This window comes from Rhineura floridana, chromosome 4 (genome assembly GCF_030035675.1).
Source record: "Rhineura floridana isolate rRhiFlo1 chromosome 4, rRhiFlo1.hap2, whole genome shotgun sequence".
In the NCBI taxonomy this organism is placed as follows: domain Eukaryota; kingdom Metazoa; phylum Chordata; class Lepidosauria; order Squamata; family Rhineuridae; genus Rhineura; species Rhineura floridana.
Genome location: NC_084483.1, coordinates 6,735,526 through 6,760,422, shown reverse-complemented (window position 1 = coordinate 6,760,422; position 24,897 = coordinate 6,735,526). Strand labels below are relative to the sequence as shown.

The 24,897-nt window shown below is 41.5% G+C and overlaps 1 protein-coding gene across 5 annotated transcripts in view; it reads left to right on the top strand.

Annotated features, from left to right (window-relative positions):
* The first annotated feature begins 9,660 nt into the window (after nt 1-9,660).
* Nucleotides 9,661-24,897, top strand: part of LOC133382823 (fibrocystin-like) — a 117,335-nt gene continuing 102,098 nt past the window's right edge. For 3 of the 5 annotated variants that reach the window (XR_009762095.1, XM_061622311.1, XM_061622307.1), the window contains exon 1: nt 9,661-9,725. Coding sequence is in view for 1 of the 5 variants with exons in the window: in XM_061622310.1 (XP_061478294.1) it covers nt 9,779-9,803 (25 nt within the window). In the remaining 4 variants the exon portion in view is untranslated. Of the gene's footprint in view, nt 9,804-24,897 lie in introns of all 5 variants that reach the window. The other 2 variants (XM_061622310.1, XM_061622309.1) reach the window with 2 other exon arrangements.

The following is a 24,897-nucleotide window of genomic DNA, read 5'->3' as shown; positions in this document are numbered from 1 at the left end:
GAGTCAAGAATGACCCCCAGGCTGCGGACCTGGTCTTTCAGGAGCAATTATACCCCAATGAGCACCAGGTCAACATCCCCCAACCTTCCCTTGTCTCCCACAAACAGTACTTAGGTTTTGTCAGGGTTCAGCTTCAGCTTATTCCTTCCCATCCAGCCACTCACCGACTCCAGGCACTTGGATAGGGTTTCTACAGCCAACCTCGGTGAAGATTTGAATGAGAGATAAAGCTGCGTGTCATCAGCATACTGGTGACACTATAGCCCAAATCTTCTGATGATAGCCCCCAGCGGCTTTATATAGATGTTGAACAGCATCGGGGAGAGGATGGAGCCCTGTGGCACCCCACAAGTGAGAGGCCAAGGATCCAAAACCTCATCCCCCAATGCCACTCTCTGGTACCTACCAGAGAGGAAGGAACGGAACCACTGCAATACAGTGCCCCCTATGTCTAACCTCTTCAGGCGGTCCAGAAGGATACTGTGGTCAACGGTATCAAAAGCCGCTGAGAGATCCAGGAGGACAAGGAAGGTGCATTCGCCCCTATCCAACGCCCTCCTCATATCATCCACCAAGGTGACCAAGGCCGTTTCAGTCCCATGTCTAGGCCTGAAGCCTGATTGAAATGGATCCAGATAATATGCTTCCTCCAAATGCGCTTGCAACTGCTTCGCCACCACCCGCTCAACCGCCTTGCCCAGGAATGGCAGATTTGAGACTGGGCGAAAGTAGTTGGGGTAGCACTCTTCCAGTACTTGAAAGACTGTCACACAGAGGAGGGCCAGGATCTGTTCTCAATCATCCTAGAGGGCAGGAATAATAGGCTTGACAGGAAGCCAGATTTTGGCTCAACATCAGAAGAAACTTCCTAACTGTTGGAGCAGTATAACAATGGAACCAATTATCTAGGGAGGTGGTTCAAGAGTCATTCAAGAGGCAGCTGGACAGCCACCTGTTGGATATGCTTTAAGATGGATTCCATTGAGCAGGGAGATAGATTCAATAGCCTTATAGGCCCCTTCCAACTCTACTAATTCTATAATCCTATGGGGTAATAAAGTTTAATATACTATATGATAGTATCAAAGCTTTGAAGGAATCCATCCTCATAAAATAGGTGGTCTGAGATTCCCTGCTGGGGGCAGTGTAATGAGATCAGCTATATTGATTTAAATTGGTTTACTGTGCCTAATATACCTCATGACTTGCAAAGTATAAATAATATTGCAGACTCAGGTGGATCTGTCCCTCACATGATCTAGGGAGGTGATAATTTGCATGGGTTGATTGTCACTGTCAGGTCTACTCTCTACCATAAAATAAGGGGATTAAGTAAAGGAAATAAAATTTATCTAACACACTTCTACCTCAAGTTAGGGATTGAAGGATCTGTCAGTTTCAGTTCCCTTAGTTTCTTATTTTTCCAGTCTTAAATTTAGTTCTTCACCTTTCTGCAGCAATTTGCATTTTTTTTTTAAAAAAAAATCCTCATGAAACTTCTTAAGCATTTTAGTGCAAATTTCTCCTAATAAACACATTTTTATGGTTTTCGCATGTGTACACATTCTTGCAAGCAATTTCTCCTAATACAGCGTTAGTATGTTATTCTCTCTCATATTCATTTTTATGCACACTTTTACCCAATCTATGCATTTTTGTAAACATTATTTGGTGGGAAAACTGCATCACAAAATTCAGAAATGTACAAATGTTGAAGGATGGCTGTGTTTTGGGTCTTGTATTGCTTTAGAAAGTATAAATTTGATAGATTCAACTTTACATATGAACTGAATTAAGTTTCTTCCCCATCCCTAATCTCAATGCCAAAAATGTGAATGAGCCCTCAGAATCTCCTCCCTCTGCGTAAAGCACATTGAACTAATCTAAACAGCTGAATTTATGGATGTCCTTAGACTGTATAAGAATGTCAGCCATAATGGGCAGTATTCAACTAACTTGTCCAATTAATGCAAGGATTACTGCTACTATAATGGGACTTTCCCCTCTCCTCTCCCCACATGTGCCCCATGCCCTCTGCAAATTTGTTCCAGAAGGATGGGGGAATCCCTAGAGCAGATTGGGGTGGTGCGGGGGATGAGAAGGGGCAAGTCCTGTGGCACTAGGAGTAATCCTTGTGCTGATGGGACCCTGATTTAATGGTATGCTGGATACAACCCACTGTTTTCCAAATGAATACTTTATGCTCTGCAACAAAACCTATGATTGGCTTGAAGTCTGATCTGATGTTAAAAACTATTCCTAAGAAAACAAGAGGATTTGAATTCATATTAAAAAGAGCTGACCCCCCGCCCCGCTCCAGTTTCTAGTTCTCCCTAGTCTTTCAGTACTTTGGATCTTGTAGGGGAATATAAACATTTTTGCACAGAATAATCCCTCCAATCAATAGGGCAGAGTGGTGTTAAGATGTAACATTTTCACAGTAGTCTACTAGTAAAGTATATAGCTATCTGCAGTAATTCTGCTACCCATACCAATTAGCTTGCTTGTTGGGACTGAAGAAACTGCTAGGACATATTAATAGAATCATTTTAAATTACCCAGATTTCCTGTAACTATCTGGAATTTTGAAATATAATCCAGGAGATACTTATTTGGTCATTAGCTCATCCTGCAACCATCCTTTGCATGCCTAAACTATGGAATTTGCTCCTACTAGAATCAGTGATGACCACCTTCTTGGATGGCTTTAAAAGAGGATTATACGAATTCATGGAGGATGAGACTGTTAATGGCTCCTGGTCATGATGGCTACGTTCTGCCTCCATAATCAGAGGCAGTATGCTTCTGAATAACAGTTGCTGGGAACCGCAGGAGTGAAGAGTTCTGTTGCAGTCAGGCCCTGCTTGCAGGCTTCCCTTGGGCATCTGGTTGGCTACTGAACTAGATGGCCCACTGGCCTGATCCAGCAGGGTCTTCTTATGTTGTTATGTTCTCAATATTCTAGGACAGGACCTTCATCTACAAGGTATCTCTTTTATCAAGGGTTTGCTGTACCTAACCATACTGACGTTTGTGTCTGGATCTTATTTCAAAGGTTAAATATCTTACTCCATGTTGAGGGATTATAAATACGACTGATTTTTATTTTTATTTTCTGCCATTACAGCACAATAAACTAGCTTTCCTTTGTGCAGATGGATGTCTGATTTCAGTACCGCTGTAGCTGGTTGAAGGGGACCAAACCTCCAAGAAAGACAGTATTGGTTCCATTTGACCAGCCAGAGCAGCACTCGGCTTCTGTCTATGTGCGTACATGTTGAAATCGACGTACTTCTGTCTGGATCATCTTCGAGACCTCATACCTGTAACATGTAAGAATTGAAGTTTACACAAATGCAATGGCTATAAAATGCTGCATGACTGATTCTTAAAAGTGAACATACATCTGGGATCCTTTCTCAGATCAAAACCCTGAGGCCCCTTTTTAAACCATGGATAGAGCTATATCAGAGCCAATGTTACCACTAGGTAATCTGAAGCAGGTTTTTAAGGAAGGTTTTGTGTATGTGTGCACATGGGAATGCTTTGGGAAAATATTTTCCTGTCCTGATGGTTGATGCATCTTTACTCAAAGGGATTGATGCAGCAGAGTCAGTAAACTGCTAAGGAGGGGAGTAGGTGAGGAACCCACTGGACCCAAGTCTCAGTAGTAGTATATATATTATTTTTTCCAACACAGAGATTAATCTGTTGAGAAAAGTGTGCAAACCTTGTGCAGCATATGAATGAAAATTTGTACAAGTATGTTATCTACTACTTCTGTAGATACATTGATGGTAAAACCCCAAATACACCCAAATGCCCTGATGTGTGTATCAGTGGTGAGAAAATGTTTATGCTACAATCTATCATACAAATAAATAAAAAAATTATATTGCAATTCTGTAGATGTCTACTGGGAAGTCTTATTGAACTGCAGGCTCGTAGAATCGTAGAGTTGGAAGGAGCCTATAAGGCCATCCAGTCCAACCCCTGCTCAATGCAGGAATCCAAATTAAAGCATACCCGACAGATGGCTGTCCAGCTGCCTCTTGAAGGCCTTCAGTGCTGGAGAGCCCACCACCTCCCTAAGTAATTGGTTCCATTGTCATACCACTCTCACAGTTAAGAAGTTTTCCCTGATGTTCAGTTGAAATCTGGCTTCCTATAAAATAAGCCCATTATTCCGTGTCCTGCACTCTGGGATGATCGAGAAGAGATCCTGACCCTCATCAAAAATCAGAAAACAAAGGAGCATTTCAAGAGAAGAGCCAAAATAGCCCTAGCCCCATTTCAAAAAAGGAAAAAGGAGAAAATTTCTTTCAGTACTAAATACGGTTTCAAAAATCATGAACTAAGATTGGGAGCTTTGCTGGCACAAGGTGGCAATGCTGAGCCACTGAAGAACAACAGAGATAGCCTTCTGGTAATTGCAGGCCTGCTGTCATTTTTGTTTAATTACTGTATAGTGCCTAGTGGTAAGCTTCATTGTATTTATTTAATTTCTTTGTCAGTTTCAGTAATTTCTTCTTGTTACACCCAATCAGGATTCAAACCTAATAGGACAACACATATTTATGTGGAAATCTCAGTCAGGAAACATTGGCCACATTTGGATTTGGAGGTGGTGGTGGGATAGCACTCATTTATAGCTCACCTTCTGCAATTATTTCTTGGAATTGGTGGATCTCTGTCAGATAGGTTTCCCCTGTCTCAACAGAAGGAGAGACAGTACTGAAGTACTGGCTAACAGTGAGCACAGAGAGAGACCTCTGAGATAATAGCACAGACATTTTTTAATAAGCTATTGCTATAGAATCATAGAACTGTAGAGTTGGAAGAGGCCTATAAGGACATTGAGTCCAACCCCCTGCTCAATGCAGGAATCCAAATTAAAGCGTACCTGACAGGTGGCTGTCCAGGTGCCTCTTCAATGCCTCTAGTGTTGGAGAGCTCACCACATCCCTAAGTAATTGGTTCCATTGATGTACCGCTCTAACAGTTAGGACATTTTTCCTGATGTTCAGCTGAAATCTGGCTTCCTGTAACTTGAGCCCATTATTCCATGTCCTGCACTCTGGGATGATCAAGAAGAGATCCTAGCCTCCCTCTGTGTGGCAACCTTTCAAGTACTTGAAGAGTGCTATCATATGTCCCCCCAGTCTTCTCTTCTCAAGGCTAAACATGTCCAGTTCTTTCAGTCTGTCCTCATAAAGCTTTGTTTCCAGTCCCCTGATCATCATTGTTGCCCTCCTCTGAACCCATTCCAGTTTGTCTCCATCCTTCTTAAAGTGCGATGTCCAGAACTGGATGCAGTACTCAAAGTGAGGCCTAATCAGTGCCGAATAGAGGGGAACCAATACTTCACATGATTTGGAAATTATACTTCTGTTAATGCAGCCTAAATAGCATTTGCCTTTTTTGCAGCCACATCACACTGTTGGCTCATATTGTTTGTGATCCACAACAATCCCAAGATCCTTCTCATATGTAGTATCACTGAGCCAAGTATCCCCCATCTTATAACTGTGCATTTAGTTTCATATCCTAGGTGTAGAACTTTGCACTGATCCCCGTTAAATTTCATTGTGTTGTTTTCAGCCCAGTGCTCCAGCCTATCAAGATCCCTTTCAATTTTGTTTCAGTCTTCCAAGCTATTAACTATCCCTCCCAATTTTGTATCATCTGGAAATTCCCTGCACCTCCTCATCCAAGTCATTAAGAACACTGGGCCCAGGACCGAGCCCTGTGGTATTCCACTCATTACCTTCCCCCAGTTTGAGAAGGAACCATTGATAAGCACTCGTTGAGTACAATTCTGTAGCCAAATGTGGATCCCCCTGATAGTTGTTCCATCTAACCCACATTTAGCTAGCTATTGTGGCCCTTAAATAGTTCAAGCCTTTAGTTAAATAGTTCAATCCATCACATTGAAGATACCTTTATTAAGTGACTGAAGTTGTGACCCTTTGTTGATCCAATTATTTGTGCAATGTGGCACATTTTGGCAGTGAACTTTCAACATGCCAGTTGGCTTTCTATGTGATTTTAGGCATATCTAGGGTGTGTGGATACAATTGGAAAAGCCAAGCTTCAGAGACTTTAATAGTTGTGTATCAGGAAATATGATAGGTACCGCCTATTGTATCCTAGTGCTGTAGGGAGAAGAAAAGGCAGACCTGCCAATTTTTTTCTTCTTAGGAGATATTAAAGATTCAAGAGCCAGGTCCTTCCTTGTGTCTGGTCTCTAGACCAGCCTTCCCCAACTGGTATCTTCTGGATGTTTTGGGTTACAACCTCAGCCAGCATACCAATGAGCACCATGCATAACCCAAGAATAAATTTATTTAAAACTGCAGCCAGTTAGCTACTCAATGCTAAGAAGAAAGTGACTTTCTGAACATTGATTCTTTTTCTTTACCTAATACAGGATTCTCCATAAAGAACACTTCATGTATTTTCTAATACAGCCCTACTGAAATCAGTACAAATCATCCAAACATAGGCATAGCCCAACAGCTTCCAAATGGCTTAACTGGATTTAGGAAGAAATGAGGAGACTGCTTATGAAGGGAGTGTGAAAGCACCTGATTAAAAGGTTCTCGCAAGCTAGCTTTGTCAAGCTCCTGATGAGAGCTATGGACCTCATGGAATGTAGCCTCAGTATCAACTACAAAAAGGCTTCTTTTGTCTTGCTTAAGATGTTGCCACGTGGCTGGTAGTCCAGCAACTCCTGGCAGCTGTCAAGCAGGTACAGCTGGGCAGCTTTGTAAAAATCAGTGCTTGAGTGACAACTGGCAGCTGACAAAAGAGGGCTCTCTTTCTTTAAGGAGAAAAATGTTGTTGCTATTTCTTTAAAGAGAACATTTTGTGTTGTTGCTACTACTAGGGCTGTTCCACGTGGGAGCTGTGCCATGTGCTTGAACCCTGCATGTTCACATACACCAAATCTTGTAGTTTTTAATGTTCTCAAATAGCCCAGCTGCTGAATGCAGCTTGCAGTTCAGAGAGGGGAAAACATGTTCCAGGATCAGCCTCTGGCATGTCTCAGTATTAAGCCAGCCACATGGGATCCTGGTGACCTTTACACACGTAACCTCCTGGGTGCCGTGGCATTCAGGTTCAGATGGGGGCTTGGCCACCTTCATCACAGCCAGCCTGTTGGATCCTTGGCTTGCCCTTTTCTCTAGTAATGTCTCACAGTAAGCCATAGCCCTCTATCATTCATCTCCAAATGATGTAGGGATGCTTTAGATCTTATCATTTCTAACACTAAGATTAAACTCAATCCTATACCCACTCGTCCCAGAGTGCGGGACATGGAACAATGGACTCAAGTTACAGGAAGCCAGATTTCAACTGAGCATCAGGAAAAACTTCTTAACTGTGAGAGCGGTATGACAATAGAACCAATTACCTATGGAGGTGGTGGGCTCTCCAACACTGGAGGCCTTCAAGAGGCAGCTGGGCAGCCATACTGTTGGGTATGCTTTAATTTGGATTCCTGCACTGAGCAGGGTTTGATTCTATGGTCTTATATGCCCCTTCCAACTCTACGTTTCTAAGATTTTTATGATTCTATATGTGATATAAAACTCATCTTTGAATTTATGCAAATAGCAGCCACAGACAATTGCATTGGAATTTAACCCTTTCCTTTCCTTGGTGCCAATGGGAAATTTCTTCAAATTGCAGGTAGCAGCTTCAGAGAAGGAGTTTACCTGTTAGGAGTGCAGCATCAAAGAAAAAGGCTGCATTCCTACTCTGTGCCAAATAATGATTAGTCCCTTCCACAACATTTTAAACAAATATGTGTGTTAAATACAAATGCAAAGACACATTTAATGTTACATCTCCAACTCTAATAAAAGGTGTTAACCTGGAGGATGAAGGGGTGCAGACCTTCTCCTCACTCCCACTTGGGCAACTCCAACCTACATCTGTCCCCACATTTTCCTTCAAAGCCCAAACATGAAAATAGGCGCTGAGGGAGCCTTGTTGCCTCACCCCCACTCTGGCTTATTGGCTTTGGATTGGTGAATCAGTGCAGGGCCCCAAAGGGGTACCCTGTCCCAGTTCTCCTTGAACCTAAAAGCCTTGTGAGGCAGGTCTAGGGATGCCCCTTTCACCCTACGTTATATGTCTCAGGTTGCTCGCCAAGTGACTTGCCAGTAGATGCTGACTGCTGAAATATAATTTTTATAGATTGAAAAGTACTGAATTTGACCCTACTAATTTTATTTATTGGCATTTGCTCCTTTATTTATTTATTTATTTATTTATTGTCTTACTGTATCAGAGAACATATTAAACAACTTTGTGCTGAATGCGTATGCACTGCAGTGTAGATGGGTGTATGTATCTGTGACTTGGGGATATAGCTGCCAACGGTCCAATCTATGGGCTTACACTAGGGAAGTCAACATCATCCCCCATCATTCTACAGAGCCTTTTGAAAACAGGACACTAAGTCAAATATAAATGGGGAGGCAAGGAGAAAAGTCTTCACATCCACACCATACATTTAAAGCACTTTAAATAGTTATGCATCCCCCAAAGAATCCTGGAAATGACATTTTATTAAGGGCACTGGGAACGGCCGGGAATTGTAGGTCTACACCCTTACAAACAACAGTTCCCAGGACGTGCAAGAGGAGTCTTATATGAAGGTTCATCTCCCTGAAACCACACACTTCCTTACATTCCATAGCAGTATAATTCATATGGGGATATAAAGAAGCATGTGGTCTCAAAAGGAGAAATCTGTTGTTCTCCTCTTTGTAGGAGGACACCAAGACATTCTTGACTGTTTTATCAAGAAAATATCATTGCTCAGAAGGATTGACATCTTATGCATGTCTACTCAGGAGTAAGTCCCACTGGTTTCAACAAGCCTAACAGTGAAATTCTATACATCTCTTCGCAAAAGTAAGCTGAGAGTCCCACTGAGGTTAACAGGACTTTTTTCCAGATAAGCATGATGGAGTTGCAACCTCATTGTATCAGATCTTATTTTTTTTACATAATGTGTTAGTTACACTTCCTTTAGTTGACATCTGAGGGCTCATCTACATGGTGGTTTACTTTGTGTTAGGTGCTACTCACGCCTTCTTTTAATTCACATGGTTCACATGATATTACTGGCAAACAGAAGTTATCACACGCTTTCCCCCTGTAAATCCATACTAACCCAATCCACTGATAATACAAAAAGGGAAGAAAAAAGTCTCCACTCCATATCTTTAGTCCTTGCAGATGCTTTGCTCTGCCGCTTTTAGGTGGGTGTGTCAATTGTTCATCTCTCCACACCCACTATCTCCTCCCTTCTTTCATTTCATTTTCTGTAGGCTGACAAGCAACTTCCAGCTGCTCTCCTTCATTCTGCTGGCCTTTTTATGTTGCTGCATACAGTGCCTTATTTTTCTTTTTTCCCTAACTTGTGTGCAAAAGCATAACACTGCTCAAACAAATATTTGTATTTCAGCTGTATTGTACCAGTGAAAATACAAATAATCACACTTCTGGGTTGTTTTTTTAAATGAAACCTACTACAGCTGGTAGAACAAACTGAGCATGCTCGGTTGCCAAGTAACCAGAGGGAGCAGAAAAGTTTAATTAGAGGGTGTGGTCATTAGGAAACTGTGTAATTGATCCTTCTATTCAGTGTGAATAGAAGACACCTGGCATTGGACCCTTGCTGTGGACGGTGCAAATAGAAAACTGAGGTAAAAACAGCATCTTCATTACCAAGTAATACTCCCGTGTGGATAAGCCCTTAATGTTTAATTTTTCCACATACAATGGTAGGTATGTGTTTCCTAGATGTGTTAAATGCTTCAGAATCTATGAGAACATTCTTGGTAGATGGTTTTCATGAACAAGACAAACTCTTTCTACATTAAATGATAGTAGAGTTGAATCTAGTTTAAAGTGAACTACTGCATATAGGCTGTGAATGATACTCCTGCATATTGATGTGATCAATTTGTGTCCTAGTCTTATACCAGAGATTCAGGCTGATGAATATGTATGTCCCAGGTAGTGTCCTATCAGTCTACTAGCCACAGTCAGGCTACATACATGCAATTAATTTTGTGGAATAATGGGACCAATTTTTCCCTTACCATTAGGAAAAAATGAAACATTAAAAATGGCAGCAGAAGTATGTATGTATATATGTGTGTGTGTGTGTGTAGGTAGTGTGTTACTGTACTGTAATACCACAATTTGCAAAGGTCTGTTAGCTGAGCTGGCATATTGCTGAGGGCTAGTTTCATTTTCCCCCAGATGTTTCTTGAAACACTACAGAAATCTGCAACATTGATTTGATCAGGAAATGACATCCCTACAATACCACCTTCAAGATTTTGAAAAGTTACCAATAATCTGAACAGAGCTCCAGAGTCCAGACCCTGCCTATCTTCAGGATTGGAATTGAATCATGTGCCTTTCAACTATTCTTTGTAGTTTAGATGTTTTTGGCAGAAGATTAAGAAGTGCAGCTTTCAGTTGGAAGAAAAAGCTAAGAGCCAAGTCATTTCAGTATTGAATTGCCTTTTTCAGTGGATGAAATGATCCTATAAAACGATCCAACATTCGTTCAGATTGTGACTTGTGCTGTTACTCGAAAATAAAAGACAGATAGAGTTGAGCAACTAAATTTTGTTATTAGGGAGATCTACGATTGAATATTTGTTTAAAAAAACTGAAAATTGAGGGTCTTGCCAATGATAGTAGATAGCGGTGATAAGTATTTCACCCTGAGCCATTTTCCTGATCTAAATTGCCCCCACGCCCAGCTGCCATTAGTTGTCCAGGAGAAAAAATAAGTGCTTGAAGTTGAATGGGAACACATGGGATCTATTTTAAGTAATTTTGTAACGTATAACTCGGTAGCTATTATAAGCAGTAGAGGTCTGATAAAAATGGCCTTGTTGGTGTACTATAAACTGCTGTCAATAAAACAAATAACATAATGAAAACAATTATTATTATGCTACTATTTTTCATAAAAGCAATGTCAATTAAGGGATTAACATTCTCATTATTTTGGAGAAGTGCTCCTATGGAAACTAGTAGTGGGCAAGATCCAAAGTCATGAGTGGAATTGCTCTTCCTGTTTTCCCCTTACAGAGAGGAGTGGGAGGGGGTTGCACGGGCAGAAAAGGAAGGTGCAAGAGTTTGGCAAGTGGAAGTCCACTCTGCTTTTGCATGGACACCACTGGACTTCACCCAGAGTGACTAGTTCCTATTGTAAGCCAAGAAGAATTTTGGGTTGGATATTCCATTTACGTATGAAATTGCTACTACTGAAATTGCAACGATCCATAACCATACAGAGTATTTCTTTCAAAGCGAATACCTGAACCCGTTACTTCAGCTTAATTAAATAAAATAAATAGTAAAACAAAATATAGTTTTTAAAAGAAAAGCTCAGCCTTGTCCCCCTCTTCTAAACTTGTTATACCACTCTGTACCACCCACTGCACCGTACCTGCACCTGCCCTCTGCTCGGCAGGTGAGTATATGGACTCCTCTATGCATTTGTGGGGGTGTATCCTGCTGTTGCACAAGAAAATTTCTGGCTTAGGATCCAGGGATATCAAAGTCTAATTTGCAACAACACTAAATCCTTTCCGTCAATCCTGTTATACCCACTCTCAGCTCCTGTCCTGCACACATACTCATTTGCAGAGCCCAGGACTAAATTGCACAAAAAAGTCTAAGGCTGAAACTAAATGAGTTAGAAATCTGTGATTGCTCTTCAGAGTTCGCTGTATGCTTTCTATACATATGCATTTTAGTCATGACTAAAATGGCCTATAGGAAATGGGTTAAGCACCTCCTTCCCCAACACTGTTGCTATGATTAAAGGTAATTCAAGACTACACGTTTCTTGTGGCACAGCCATGCCTTGTTCGCTCACTTATAATGGGGCATCTAGATGATGTTATCATCAAATTATTGCACTCATGTGTCTTCCCCTATGCTCTTGCTGTATTTCAGACTGCAGAAGCATCTAAAATTATCGGAAAGAGCAATTAGCACAATCTTCACAGGTATGAAGATGTACCTGTGCCACTTTTGTCTTTTTAAAGGGACATGGCCATCCTTTCCACATGCTATGTCATATATCTATAAGAGCCAGGGGGGCAACCATAATGCCCCAAGAATTATGGTACGTCATGATGTGGCATAGTTCCTATTAGGTCATTCTATGGCAAAGGGAAACACTACTCGACTGCTTTGAAAGCAGCTCCATTGTCACTTGCAATGTTGGCAAAGCTTTTTTTCTTGTTCAAGGAAGAGAGGAGGGAAGAACAAACCTTCAGCTGCCTCACCTTAAATAATAGTAAGCCACCCATGAAATTTAATCAGGTTTGGACAACCCCCAGATATGATGATGATTTATTAGATTTAGGTTAGATGTGATGATGATTTATTAGATTTCTTCCCACACTTCATCACGAGGTCCTAGGGTAGATTACAACAATTTAAAAATTTCAGTTAAAGCAAAATACAGTGAGGGAGTAGGGTATATCTCAGGGGTCAAAGTGAGGGTAAAGAGGAGTGCCTTCAGCATATGATGAAAACTACATAATAGTGTTAGTTGCACCTCTGGGGGAAGGAATTTCACAGCTTAGGGACTGCCACAGAGAATTCCCTCTTCTGGACTGCCACCCCCCAAACTTCTGAGGGTGGTGGAACAACAAAGAGGGGCCCCTCTGCTGACCTTAACACCCAAAAGGGTCTGTAAGGAAAGGCAGTCTTTCAGATACATGATGCATAAGTTTTTGAGGGCTTTAAACATGAATGCAAGCACCTTGAATTGGGCCTGGAAATGAACTGGCAAACAATGGACCTGGTTATGCGAGTTATAAATGGAACCCAGCCAGTAATCTGGTTGCTAATCTTTGGACCAGCTGAAATTTCTGAGTCATCTTCAAGGGCAGCTCCCTTGAAGTTACAAGAGCATGGAATGCAGTGGCCAAGTCATTTCTGTCCAAAAGGGGCCATAGCTGTTGAACCAGCCAGAGCTGAAAATAGGCCCTCCTAGCCACCAGAGCCACCTGAACCTCCAGTGATAATGATGGATCTAGGATTACTCTGAAGCTACAGACCTGCCCCTTCCAACGTTGTGCAACCCCATCTAGAACAGGCTGTCTCCCCATTTTCTGAACGTAAGACCTCAAAACGGATAACACATCTATCCAGGATTCACCTTTGATTTATTGACCCACATCCAGCCCACCACTGCCTCCACGTACTAGTCTATCACCTCAACCACCTCTCCCAATTCAGATGGAACACAGAGACTGAACTGTGTGTCATTTGCATATTGATGGCACGTCACTCCAAATCTCCTGATGACACCTCCCAGCAATTTCAGATACATGAAAATAGCATGGGGGACAATATAAAACTCTGTGGGACGCCACAAGGCAGCTCCTATCATGCCAATCAGTGCTCCCCATAACTTCTTTCTGGAAATGGCTCTGGAGCAAAATCACCAAAGTACAGTGCCCTGAACCCTCACCTTCCTGACTGCTACAAAAGGATACTATGGTCAATGGTTTTAAAAGCCATTGAGCAGTCAAGGATCACAAGCAGGGTCACACACCTCTCCCATCTCCCTCCCTTCAAATGTCATCAGCCATGGTGACCAAGGTATTTATGGTGCCATGACCTATCCTGAAGCCAGATTGAATAGGATCCAGATAATTTGTTTCCTGCAAATATGCTTGAAGCTGGGCTGCCACCATCCTTTCAAGGAACTTGCTCAAAAAGGGGTTATTTATCCCTTCTGGATCTAGGGAAGTCCTGTTAAAGAGGGGATGCACTGCCTCTTCCTTCAGGGTGGATGGTACCCCTCTTCTTCAGTGAAGCACTAATCACTTACTGGACCCATCCAGCCAATCCTCTTCAGCTAGCTCCAAGAAGCTAAGATGGGCAGGGATCATGGAAGCAGGTAATCAACTACACTTCTTGAAGCAGCTTGTCCACATCCTCACGCTGCAATAGATGAAACTGATCCAGCACAGATGGAAGAGACCATGCTCTAAACATCTCCATTGGATTTGCTCTAACAAATCTGTCTGAATTTAAACAATGTTTTCTCCAAAGTGCCTTGTAAATGTGTTATAGCAGGCTGGATGTTTGAGTAACACCCCCTTGTCCATTCACCAATCAGAAAATCTCTGTTGGATAGCTACATCTTCAGGAGCTGTTTTCATTTCCTCTCTTTCCCCTACCTCAAAAGTCTAAGCTGAATACTTTGGTCTAGCCTTTGTGTAACCACTATACCAATCATGATACACTGAATCTTAACATGACATTCTTATCTAAGTGGATAGCACTTTCCCCTAAGTGTCAAAACATACATTCCTCTTTTATTAGAAATATAAATGCATAGGTAACCATACTTTTCAGAAGGTAGCATGTCAGCAGCGGTTCTCTGAGGCCTCATATACAGGAATAAGAATTATAATATTGATGGAATAACTTTGCTGTTGTATAATTTGCTTCTCTTTATCTATCCATGGTCCAAGGCTTTGGCCATAGACATAGTCCTGCAGCCAGCCTGCCTTGTTAGGTGGGACAGCCACATTTCTAGGTGGGGCATTTGGGCTGGGGGGGCAAGGGGTGCATAGCCCCAACCAACTACCCCCCAACTCATGGAGAGGATGTAAGGGCCAGGCCAGGGGAAGGGGAAGGCAGTGGCCTTCCCCCTCCCTTTCCCTCTATTTAGAGTGTGTTAACTTACCTGAATGAAGTTTAATCTGTTGAATTGTCTCACCTTTTTTTGGAGAAAGAGATCCCCAGGAAAGCAGACTCTCAAGCTTTTGCCTATAGCTTTTGCTTGATTTTGCCTTTGGCTACAGTCCTCTTTCACTTCTGGTCTGTCCCTGCATTCTGATTCTTCACGAACTGAATTACTTTGATAAAGACAGTGAGCTCCTGAGCTTGGCTGTGATGCTGTATTAGGTATCAGTTTTAGATTCCACCTGAAAAAGAAACTTGTCCATACTAGAAGTTTAGGGAAGGGCAGACAGAATATAAATACTTTAAGATGTATTTGTTAACTTCCCCTTGAGAGTCCTTTTTTCTAGTCTTGCTCCTGACTTTTCAATTTTCCTTCCTGTTGGACATCAAGGGAATTTGTTTTAACTGGCTGCTATGCAAATAACTAACTAAGCAATTGGAAACTAATTGTGGAAAGCAACTGGATTTTTCTTTTTAATGGTTGCTGGATTGATTTTTCTGTCCTGAAAAGGCCTCATGCTGAGTTGCCCATATTGGGAAAATCAGAAATTAGGCCTGGGTTACAGTCTAGGTGGCCAGCTAGACAGCTAGCTAATTGTAGTGTACACAGCAATATTTCTATTCCACTAGGGCTGTTTTCATCATTTGCCATCAAGTACTCAAGACAAAGAAGGGAAAAAAGAGCCACTATGATCGAGAGTATAGTGAGTACTTTAAAAGAGTAAATGATAACTTAGGGTAGCCATTTTTTCAGATCACTTTAAGCGCTTTATTTCACCCTTTAGCAATAAGCACCCAATCCTGCTGTAATCATAACTGCAGAATAAACAAACTCTTACTTCTTACTGCAGACAAACAAACATGCTTCTTTACACAACTGAAACTGAAACTGAAAAGCAGAGCAAAGGAAAGTCCAAGGGGTAGAGTCAAACTGTAGCCCATAATAACAAAGTTCTAATATTTAATTCTTCAATGGTAATGTTACAATATAGGCTGTTTTTTTCAGGATCACTTAAGTAATTATAGGGCGATTGTGATCATGAAAAATGCTCCCTCAGTGAGGCAAAATAAATTCTGGGGGGGGGGTGAAGCACAGCTCTAGGGAGAGTGGTGCTCCCACCCCACTCCCCTGGCTACAGGGTTGCATGGACACACTAGTGTGACCCTGAGGTTTCCTGCTTCTTATGACAGGAAAGAAGTCAAATGCAGTACTTTAAAAAAATCTGCACAAGCAAATGATAAATGAAGCTGGGTCCAAGAAGCTGGTAATGCCATAGCTGAACTCTAACTCACAGATGCATGTAGAGTAGAGGGCATTTAGTGGGTAATGGATTGAGCTTGATCTGATGACAGTAACCCAATAATCTCTGAACTATAGAATGACACATCTATCCATTCTTGGCATTTTAATATGATGGGAGACAGATGGGAGCAGCTGTTTAAGTTCTACATTGTTAAGTGTGGTGATTTTTCCATTAATGTTGGGTGATATTGTCAAACCAAGTGATTGTACCAAAAGAGAGTTAATACACTTGCTTGTCTGTATGAAACCTACCCTTTTAGTCTGGTGAGTGGTGTGTTTCCCACACGTGCGTATGTTCAGTGATACCTTTCATTTGAAGGACAGCAACAGACAATGGCTCACTCAGTGAAAGATGCATGCACTGTACCATGAAGGGCTTTAGGATAGTCAGCTGTTGTACACAGGGATTGCACAACTGAAATTCTTGGATCCACTGAGTTTAACTGTAGCTTAACCCACCTATGCTAGCCAAGAACCTGGACTTCTGTATACGTTCCCTTTTATGTTGTCAGAGAGATGGGAAGTAGCCCCAATGGAGTTAGTGAAAACATATAAGGTTCTAACAGCCATCTAACAACTTTAAATTAAGCTTCAGCAATAGTATGAAAAGAGCATGCAAGACTACTCTTGCAACTATATCACTTGAGTGTCTGACTGCAGGTAGGGAAAATACTTGTGTGGAAGCTCTTCCACCTGGACCCCCTCCCAGCAAAACTCCCTGTACAAATGAGAAATGTTTTCCACATGCTGTGAGTTTCTGCACAGAGGAACATTTAAACATGCAATTCCCCACCTGGTGTCTGAAGTGCAATTCTCCACAATGTGATTATTTTGGATGTATGGACTAGCTCTACAATGATGTGCTTCATTGCTAGGGGAGATGTGATATTATCCCTGATCTCTCCCAGTCATTATGTTTAAGACAATCTGAGTTACGGAAGAATTGTCAATAGCATATCTCAGTTAGAGAATCAGAGGCACACAGATCCATGTGGGTACCCAGAAAGTCTAGAATGACTTTCTGAAACAAAGACTTCCAAGGTTGGGAGACTATTCAATAATGTGATGGGTCTAGTCTATGCAGGTTGTTCTATTGGTTTTTTTTTTTTTAAACTATTTAAAGCTTATTGAATGTTTCAACTGGCAATATCATCGCTACTACCCCTGCTTCTCCCTCAACACTCATACATTTAGCAATGTATTCTTGCTTTATTCTAGCAGGGTCCCCATTCTTCCTGAAAACCATATGAGAGAAATGCTTTGAAGCTCTCTTGCCTTTTGTCAGTTAGTCCCAGCTTTAGGCCAAGGGAAACAGCACTTCAGAACATAAGAACATAAGAAGAGCCTGCTGGATCAGGCCAGTGGCCCATCTAGTCCAGCATCCTGTTCTCACAGTGGCCAACCAGGGAGGGGAAGGGGAGGTGAGAAGGAGGAACAATGTGGAAAAAGGTTTAAAGGTGTGCTCTTAGATATATTCATGGTTAAATTACAAAAATACAGTCTATTTCAGGAGTGTTGATAGTAGCTCCTTTTTAAAAAACACCTCATTGTTATTAACACAGGTCAGTCACTTTAAAAAAATCCTAAGGAGTTTGTACTTTGGGGCATGCATATGTAGCAGGCAGACTAATGTAATTGTTTATTACAGATTAGTCACTCAGTGAGTGAACCTCTCAGCTGACTAAAAATAAAAGACGGCTCTCACATTGCTTTGAAGAAAGCAGGTGGTCATTGTCGCTCCATGCAATTATACCTCTGCCTTATCATCAGTGTACATACTAAACAGTGACTAAAGTATGTGAAACAAACCAACAATTACAACCTTAGTGAAAACTCCCAGTTAGATCCCTGAGGGGCTCATCTATCTCATAAATTGCCTAGACAGAATCCCTCCCTTTACATGTCGCCTGGCTCTTCCTTATATGTCTATAGTAGAAAGGTTGTCCGTCACTAATTCACTTCTGCTTCTCCTAAGTACTACAAAGCAAGTACAGCGAAGCATAACTGACAAGTGAAAGCCCTTTTTTCTTCTATCCCATAACCAGAGCTTGGAAAAGTTACTTTTTTTGAACTACAACTCCCATCAGCCCCAGCCAGGATGGCCACTGGATTGGGCTGGTGGGAGTTGTAGTTCAAAAAAAGTAACTTTTCCAAGCTCTGCCCATAACAAATTCATGCTCAAAGCAGTGGACTGACATTGCTGGCCCTGAATCAAGACAAATGCAAGTCTCATCATCACATAATGTGTTTAACATTAATCAAATTTGGGATTATAATACGAAATAAATTCAAGCAGTGATCACCTTTGAGGTTGCATATGTTGGCTAAAACAGCACTACTGATGTGGGCAGGTTAATAATACAGCGTGGCAGTTACAGAATGGCACATTTGTTTGAAAAAATAAATACCTTAAAAGCTGTAAGTAACAATTTTAATATAAAGTAAAGCACAATTGTTTCCTCTAAGCCCCTGTGGCTCCAGTCAAAATGTCCCAACTGCCCTGCCCCAATTGTCACTCTGCCTTGCATAGAATGTAAAGCTCATGCAGATGCCTCTTAGTCTCTGTAAATATATTACAGGCAGAGATTGATACTTTGCTTAAATGCAAGATTTAGGGCTGCGATGTTGAGGATGTTAGGTTAATCAGTTAACAACTTTCTGATCAGCTAAAAAGGTGGCCTTGATTAATTGGGCAACCCTATGAAAAATGTGAATTATTTTTAAGGCAAGGACTTCTGCAAATGGCACGTGCTATTTAAAAAGAGGCAATCCCCTGGAGGCCATGCCTCTTCTAAGATGGTGATTATATTGCAACATTTATTGCACTCTCTAAAAACAAAGTATGCTTGTTATTGAAAATATTTTATTCATATGCAGATTCATGCAGATTTTCACTGATTAATCAAGTAAAAATTGTATGTCTGATCAACTACAGTTTCTGTAATTGGGTACAGACTTAACAAGAAGCTCTAACAGACATTTTCCTTTACTATAACCCTTAGTTGGGGCACTTGAAGTCTGCTCAAACTGCTTTGTCCAGAAAGCAACAAATAAAAATATGTAGATGAATGAACAAACAAAAAACCTCATGCAGTTTGTTTGGGATTTGGGGTGAACTTAAAGCTTTTCCAATAATGATACGTCATTGGTCAGTGAAGAATGTTTGTTACCCATTGAATATTGAGGACGTGATGTTTGGCAGACAAAACTCAGGCTATAGTTCCGTGCATACTTACATATGACTGGGAGTAAGCTGCTCTGAATCTAATGGTATATTTCACTTCAGAATAAACCTGCATAGTATTGTACTCTTAGCGTCCCTAGGAAGTGGCTCAAATCTTTGCTGAGTGAAGAAATACAAACCATTGGCTACTTCAACTCCTTGCAATTTCAAAGCATTTAGCAGAAATACTCCACACATTTTCAGGTTTTGCTCTGTAGTCAGGATAACTTTAAAATATTCCTAAATTGAAATATTCAATATTTTGTTGCAGCTAGCAGATTCTGCGCTGCAGATCATATTCTATGCTCTGAATTGTGAGTGTGGCCCTGCATTTTACAGCCCCCACACCTTTTATTTGCATATTGCTCCAGGCCAGACTGATGGCAAAACCAATGGTCAGGATCCCTCCGCTTCCTCTCTTTAAAGGTGAGTTTTAATAATGGAAAGTGCTAGTCATTGCCCCAAGAGTTCATAAAAACTATGTTTCCCCTTAGCTTATATGGAGCAAACTCTTTATCACACAGACATCACAACTTAGGGTCACTGACCTATGAATGAGGAGATAGATCTGCATTCTTCACCAGACCTTAGCTATATGAATGGTGCAAGAGCCTCTTACAATGCAACCCTATGCATGCATACATGGACCCAAGTCCAACTGTGGTTGATGGAGTTTGCTGTCAGGTAAGTGTTCATAGGATTGCAACCTCTATACTCTGCTAAAAGCTAATTGACACAGACATTTATATCCTGTTCTTCCCTGTGCGGTCCCAGGGCAGGTTACATATAGCTAAATTCAGTTAAACTATGGAATAAACATTAAGAGGGAGGGATAATCTGGTGTCATCCTCCACCCCCAAAAGGCTTATACAAATGACCTGCTGTTGAAATGTATACAATTTTTTTTTAGGTTGAATGTATGAAGGAGCCAAACTTGTGATTGGAACATGCATATTATCCTAATTGGAGAGCCAGGAATCTTTATTGTACTCTTTTCTGTCTAGAGAGGCTTGGTGGCCAACCTGGATTTGCTATTGTGTGATGTGTGAAATTGCCCTTTGATTCTGTCTCTTTCTATTTAGATAAGAATCACTTATTAGTTCATTATCTAAAGACAGTGAGGCATTTGTTTGGCATTATGCAAACAATAGTCATTGGTTACAAAGAATAAGTTAAAAGTGAAAATTCTGAACATTACCTCATAGGTCATCAGAGTCTTCCTCTTGTATCTTCATCTGCACACCGGCCCATGGTTTCATCATCCAAATTTGGGAGGAAAGAGTGAGGGGCATATTAAAGGAAGTGATTACAGCAAGAGAGGTTTATTTCTTCAGAGATACTTTTCTTAAGAGGCTTACAACTAATTTTGTTTTGGGACCTTGACCTTTTTAAATGAGTATAAAAAAAGGTTCTGTATGATCTTTACTATTACCTGGTCTTTTGTCTGTTTCTAAAATTATTTTTCTCTTTCCTTTGAAGGCTCGTGCGGTTTATAGTCTCTCACCCCCATCTACCTATACCTTGTCTTCCTCTTCTAATTTTGTGTTTTACTTAAAATTTGCCTATTTTTATCCCTTTGTCCTGTTGAAATTTCCACCGCCTTCACAATTCATTTAGAGTGCTGCTCCTTGCAGTATCCCTTGCTGCAGAATGGTTCCAGCCTCTCTTTTACTCCCCCGTAAGACCATCTCCAGTTTCATCTTCTGTCTTCCCTCAGGTTCTTCTCTTCTTCTTTATCTCAAATGGGACTGCTCTGGAAGGGCCTCCACGGTCCTTTTTTGTACGAGACGGTCTTACCCACCCCTTTCCTGGCCTCCCACCTGTCTGCGTCCTTTACAGGCCATAGCCCTATCCACACCTCCTGTCCACCTCAATCACTAGAAGTGACAGCAGCACAGAGGGCTGTTGAATTTACACCTCTTCAGCTGTCCTATACTGGGAAGGGGAGGGACCATCTTTAGATTTCATCTCATATATGACAATGCTGCTCTCTTCAGTGTCTGGACACACAAAGACAACACATTCCTGGAAGAAATAAGTACTTCACTCGCAATACAACTATGACAGTTCTTCCGATAGCTCACTTACACGGTGATTATACAGCCACGAGCTATAGAGCCAGGATGGGTGGATTTTTCGCATTCCACAATGTTAAATTGAAAATACCCTCCATACCATTCTGATGCTTCCCATAAACTCATTTCAAAACAAAACCTTACAAAACATATAGTCCCGATCTCAGAAATGCTTGCTTAACAACCCTCTAAGTTTTCATGGCAATATGCAAAACAGAGAGAATTGAGTGTTCAAAGTGTAAAACAAAAAGGGAAAAATCCAGACCCCTGTTGGACTTTGTTCTGTCAGTTGTCTCATAATTTGTTGAAATTCATTAAAAATCAGCCATGTTCACAGAGTACTTTCAATCCTATTACTGAGCTTCCCCGTACTCTGACCTTCATCTTCTGCAGTTCAAAAGTTAAAAAAAATGCATGGCCAATTTTTAATTAATTTAAGAAATGTAGCATTGAATCTATTATAGCATGGGGCATGCTCAGTAAGAACCATCAGTGTTCTAAAAGCCAGACTCACAGCTGTTTGGCTTGGCTAATCAAGTGACCACATCCACGCCAGACATTCATTTCACTTTAGACAGTTATGGCTTCCCCCAAAGAATCCTGGGAAGGGTAGTTTGTGAAGGTGCTGAGAGGAGACTCCTATTCCACTGACAGAGCTCCAGTGTCCAGAGCGGTTTAACAGTCAGTGGGCTGGTTCACATGGAGGTGTAGTGTGAGTCTGGTGCTACTTGCATCCCTATTAAATTCACATGGTTCACATGACGTTGCACGCAATCAGCAGGTAACCAGCAGCTATCACTCAGTTTCCCCACATCAAACCAATCCAATTCTAATCCAAAAAGGGAAGGAAAAAAGTCTCTGCTTCATATCTCTATGCATATCTCAGACACTCGTATCTCAGACACTTTGCTCCGATGCTTTTAGGTGGGAGTATCAATCGTTTCTCTCTCCATGCACCCCCCCCTCCCTTTCTTCATGTCATTTCCTGCTGGCTCCCGTTCTGCAAACCTGCTGCAAACTGTGCTTTATTTTTCTCCCCCCCCTAACTTCTGCAAAAAAAGGCATAACACAGTTCAAACAAATATTTGTATTTCTGCTGGATTCTGAAAATACAAATAATCGCACTTTTTTTCCTTTTTTAATGAAACTTACTCTGGAACAAAATGAATGCTGTATTCAAAATGAAAGCGATGAAACAGGTTCTGGTAGTGGAGGGCAGCAAGAGGTGAGGGACTGTCTGGCAGTGAGCCTTCTACCTCCTCCACCTGTAGACCTGAATCTCTGCAAGAGTGCATAGCCCTATGGAACTTAATAGTAATTGTGGCAACAATGGGTAGCTCATAATTATCTACTGCATGTGGGAAAGAAAATCCAGAGCATTCTAATTTGCCTTTTGTCTGCATTTTATTTGCAAGCCCAGGTGTGAAGTGCAGCCAGGGGCTAGGTGGAGAAAATGTTGAGACCAAACACTGATATAGGGTAAAAATAAGGCCACAAATTTTATTGATTAACAGTAACTCAAGGGTTTAGCTTGACAAATGGAAGGATTTGTCTATCACACAGCCTGCTTGCTGCCTGGTATATGAGCCCCTGCCCCCCTAGCCCCAAGCACTTGGGAGTTGCCCCTTCGGCATGGACTTGTATTGGAGGCCCCATGCCAATTGGTGGTGCCTCCACCCATCTTGCCTCCCAAGCTAGGGCAATGGATATTAAGGCTACACCTTACATCCCATAAGGGTTTTCCCCAAAGTGAGAAGCTGGGGGCTCCTTCTGTACTTTCCCAGATAACGATCTTGCCCAACGATAAATTCTTGCCAAGAAGTTGTGAAAAAAAATTTAAGTTGCAAGACGTTCCGTAAGAAGAACCCCGTGCTGCGGGGAAAGCAAAAACCCGCAAGAATGGCCAATCCTCCTGTGGGCAAAATTCCTTCCCACCACCTTGCTGAAGCTAAGCAGTTTTGGGTCTGATCAATGCCTGGATGAGAGACTGCCTGGGAATTACATGTATGCTGCCTTGGGTTTTATGATGAAAGAAAGGTGGGGTACAAAAGTAATAAATAAATAATAAATAAATAGCCTGTGAGCAGATGCAAGGGGGGCTGTTCTCCCTCTGGTCCATTCATATTCTCTGCCCCGCAGGAGCCAAGCTGCATGCTGATTGGCTCCCATGGTGCTTTCCCCCTCCCTGACCCATACCAGTGCCATAGCACCATTTTGGCGCAAAGCTCTCCTTGGGCACCCACCGGGCTACAAATCAGGCCCTGGGTAAGTCCAGGACTGAAGATTTATTGTAGTACAGCTGACTGAACAACACTAAATTGTTATTTAGTCGTCTCCATAATGATTTAGGTTTATTCACTGGCTTGCCATCAGGACATTTTGTGTCACAAAATCAGGAGCTAAATATTTTATAACCATGAGATTTTCAAGGTTTACTTTATAAAATTGAGATGTGAGTTACCTTGTTTGATTTTGAGATTTTCTTGTAGCACTGCAGCTAATTTTCCTTGCAACCTCTGAATATTTAACTTTTTTTAACTGAAAGAATTGTTTTCAGAGGCTTCTAAAACTGTGATATTTGTGATAAAATAAAGAAGCTTGAAAATTAGAAATGATTTATTAATAGATACATTTGCAATATCTCCTGCTTCATCTTGCTGTCCATATTCTTGATGATTTCAAAAGTCAAGTTGCCTAAAGTATCACTGCAGTTCCTGTTCTGATGAATGAACAATTCAAAGTCACCATTCAGTTTACTTCTTAAAGTCATAATCATCATTCCTCATAGCTTAAATTCTTTGCAGAACAGGTGGGGCTACTAGCATATCATGGGTCAGGACTGCAGTGGCACAAGAAGAGGGTTTCCAAGCAGACAATGGAAGGAAAGGAAGTCAAATATGGGACTTGAAGCTTTATAAGCAGGGCAACTAAGACCTCCTTCAGATGTGATGTTTCCTACAAAGAAAGCAAGTCTACATATGAAAGAGAGTGCAAACTGCAGGTATATTGTCTTGTGCAATGATTATATACACATATATTTCACTTTGTGTACACATGTATGGTTAGGGGAACTGACTGGTTTTGGTTTTCCAGCACGTCTGTTTCTCTGTGCAAATTACAGAGCCTAGAACTAGGAAGTGGCGGGTGAAGTAGGATTAAAGTCCACGGACAAGCAAAGGCTGGAAGTAGTGAGAAAGCTGGCCCAGATGAACACAGAGGGCTGAAGAAGGACTCTAAGCTCCAGTATCTCAAAATAAGAGTGATGTGTCCTGCTCAGTGTCAATTGTCAGGACTTGCTGCCCCCTTGAACTTATCCAAAGCCTGGCCAGTGTCTTTGGATAGCATTGAAAGGCATCTAGGTCACTGCCTGCCACTTCGTTTGCTGGGCAACTTGATTAATTTCTACGGAAGCTCAGCTTCTAAGGGGTTGGAAAGATCTGGGGTTATCCAGCAAATTTATGGAGCAAAGGTTGCTGCAGAATTTCACTGTATACAAAACTTTACATAGAACCACCCACTTTATATTCTCAATA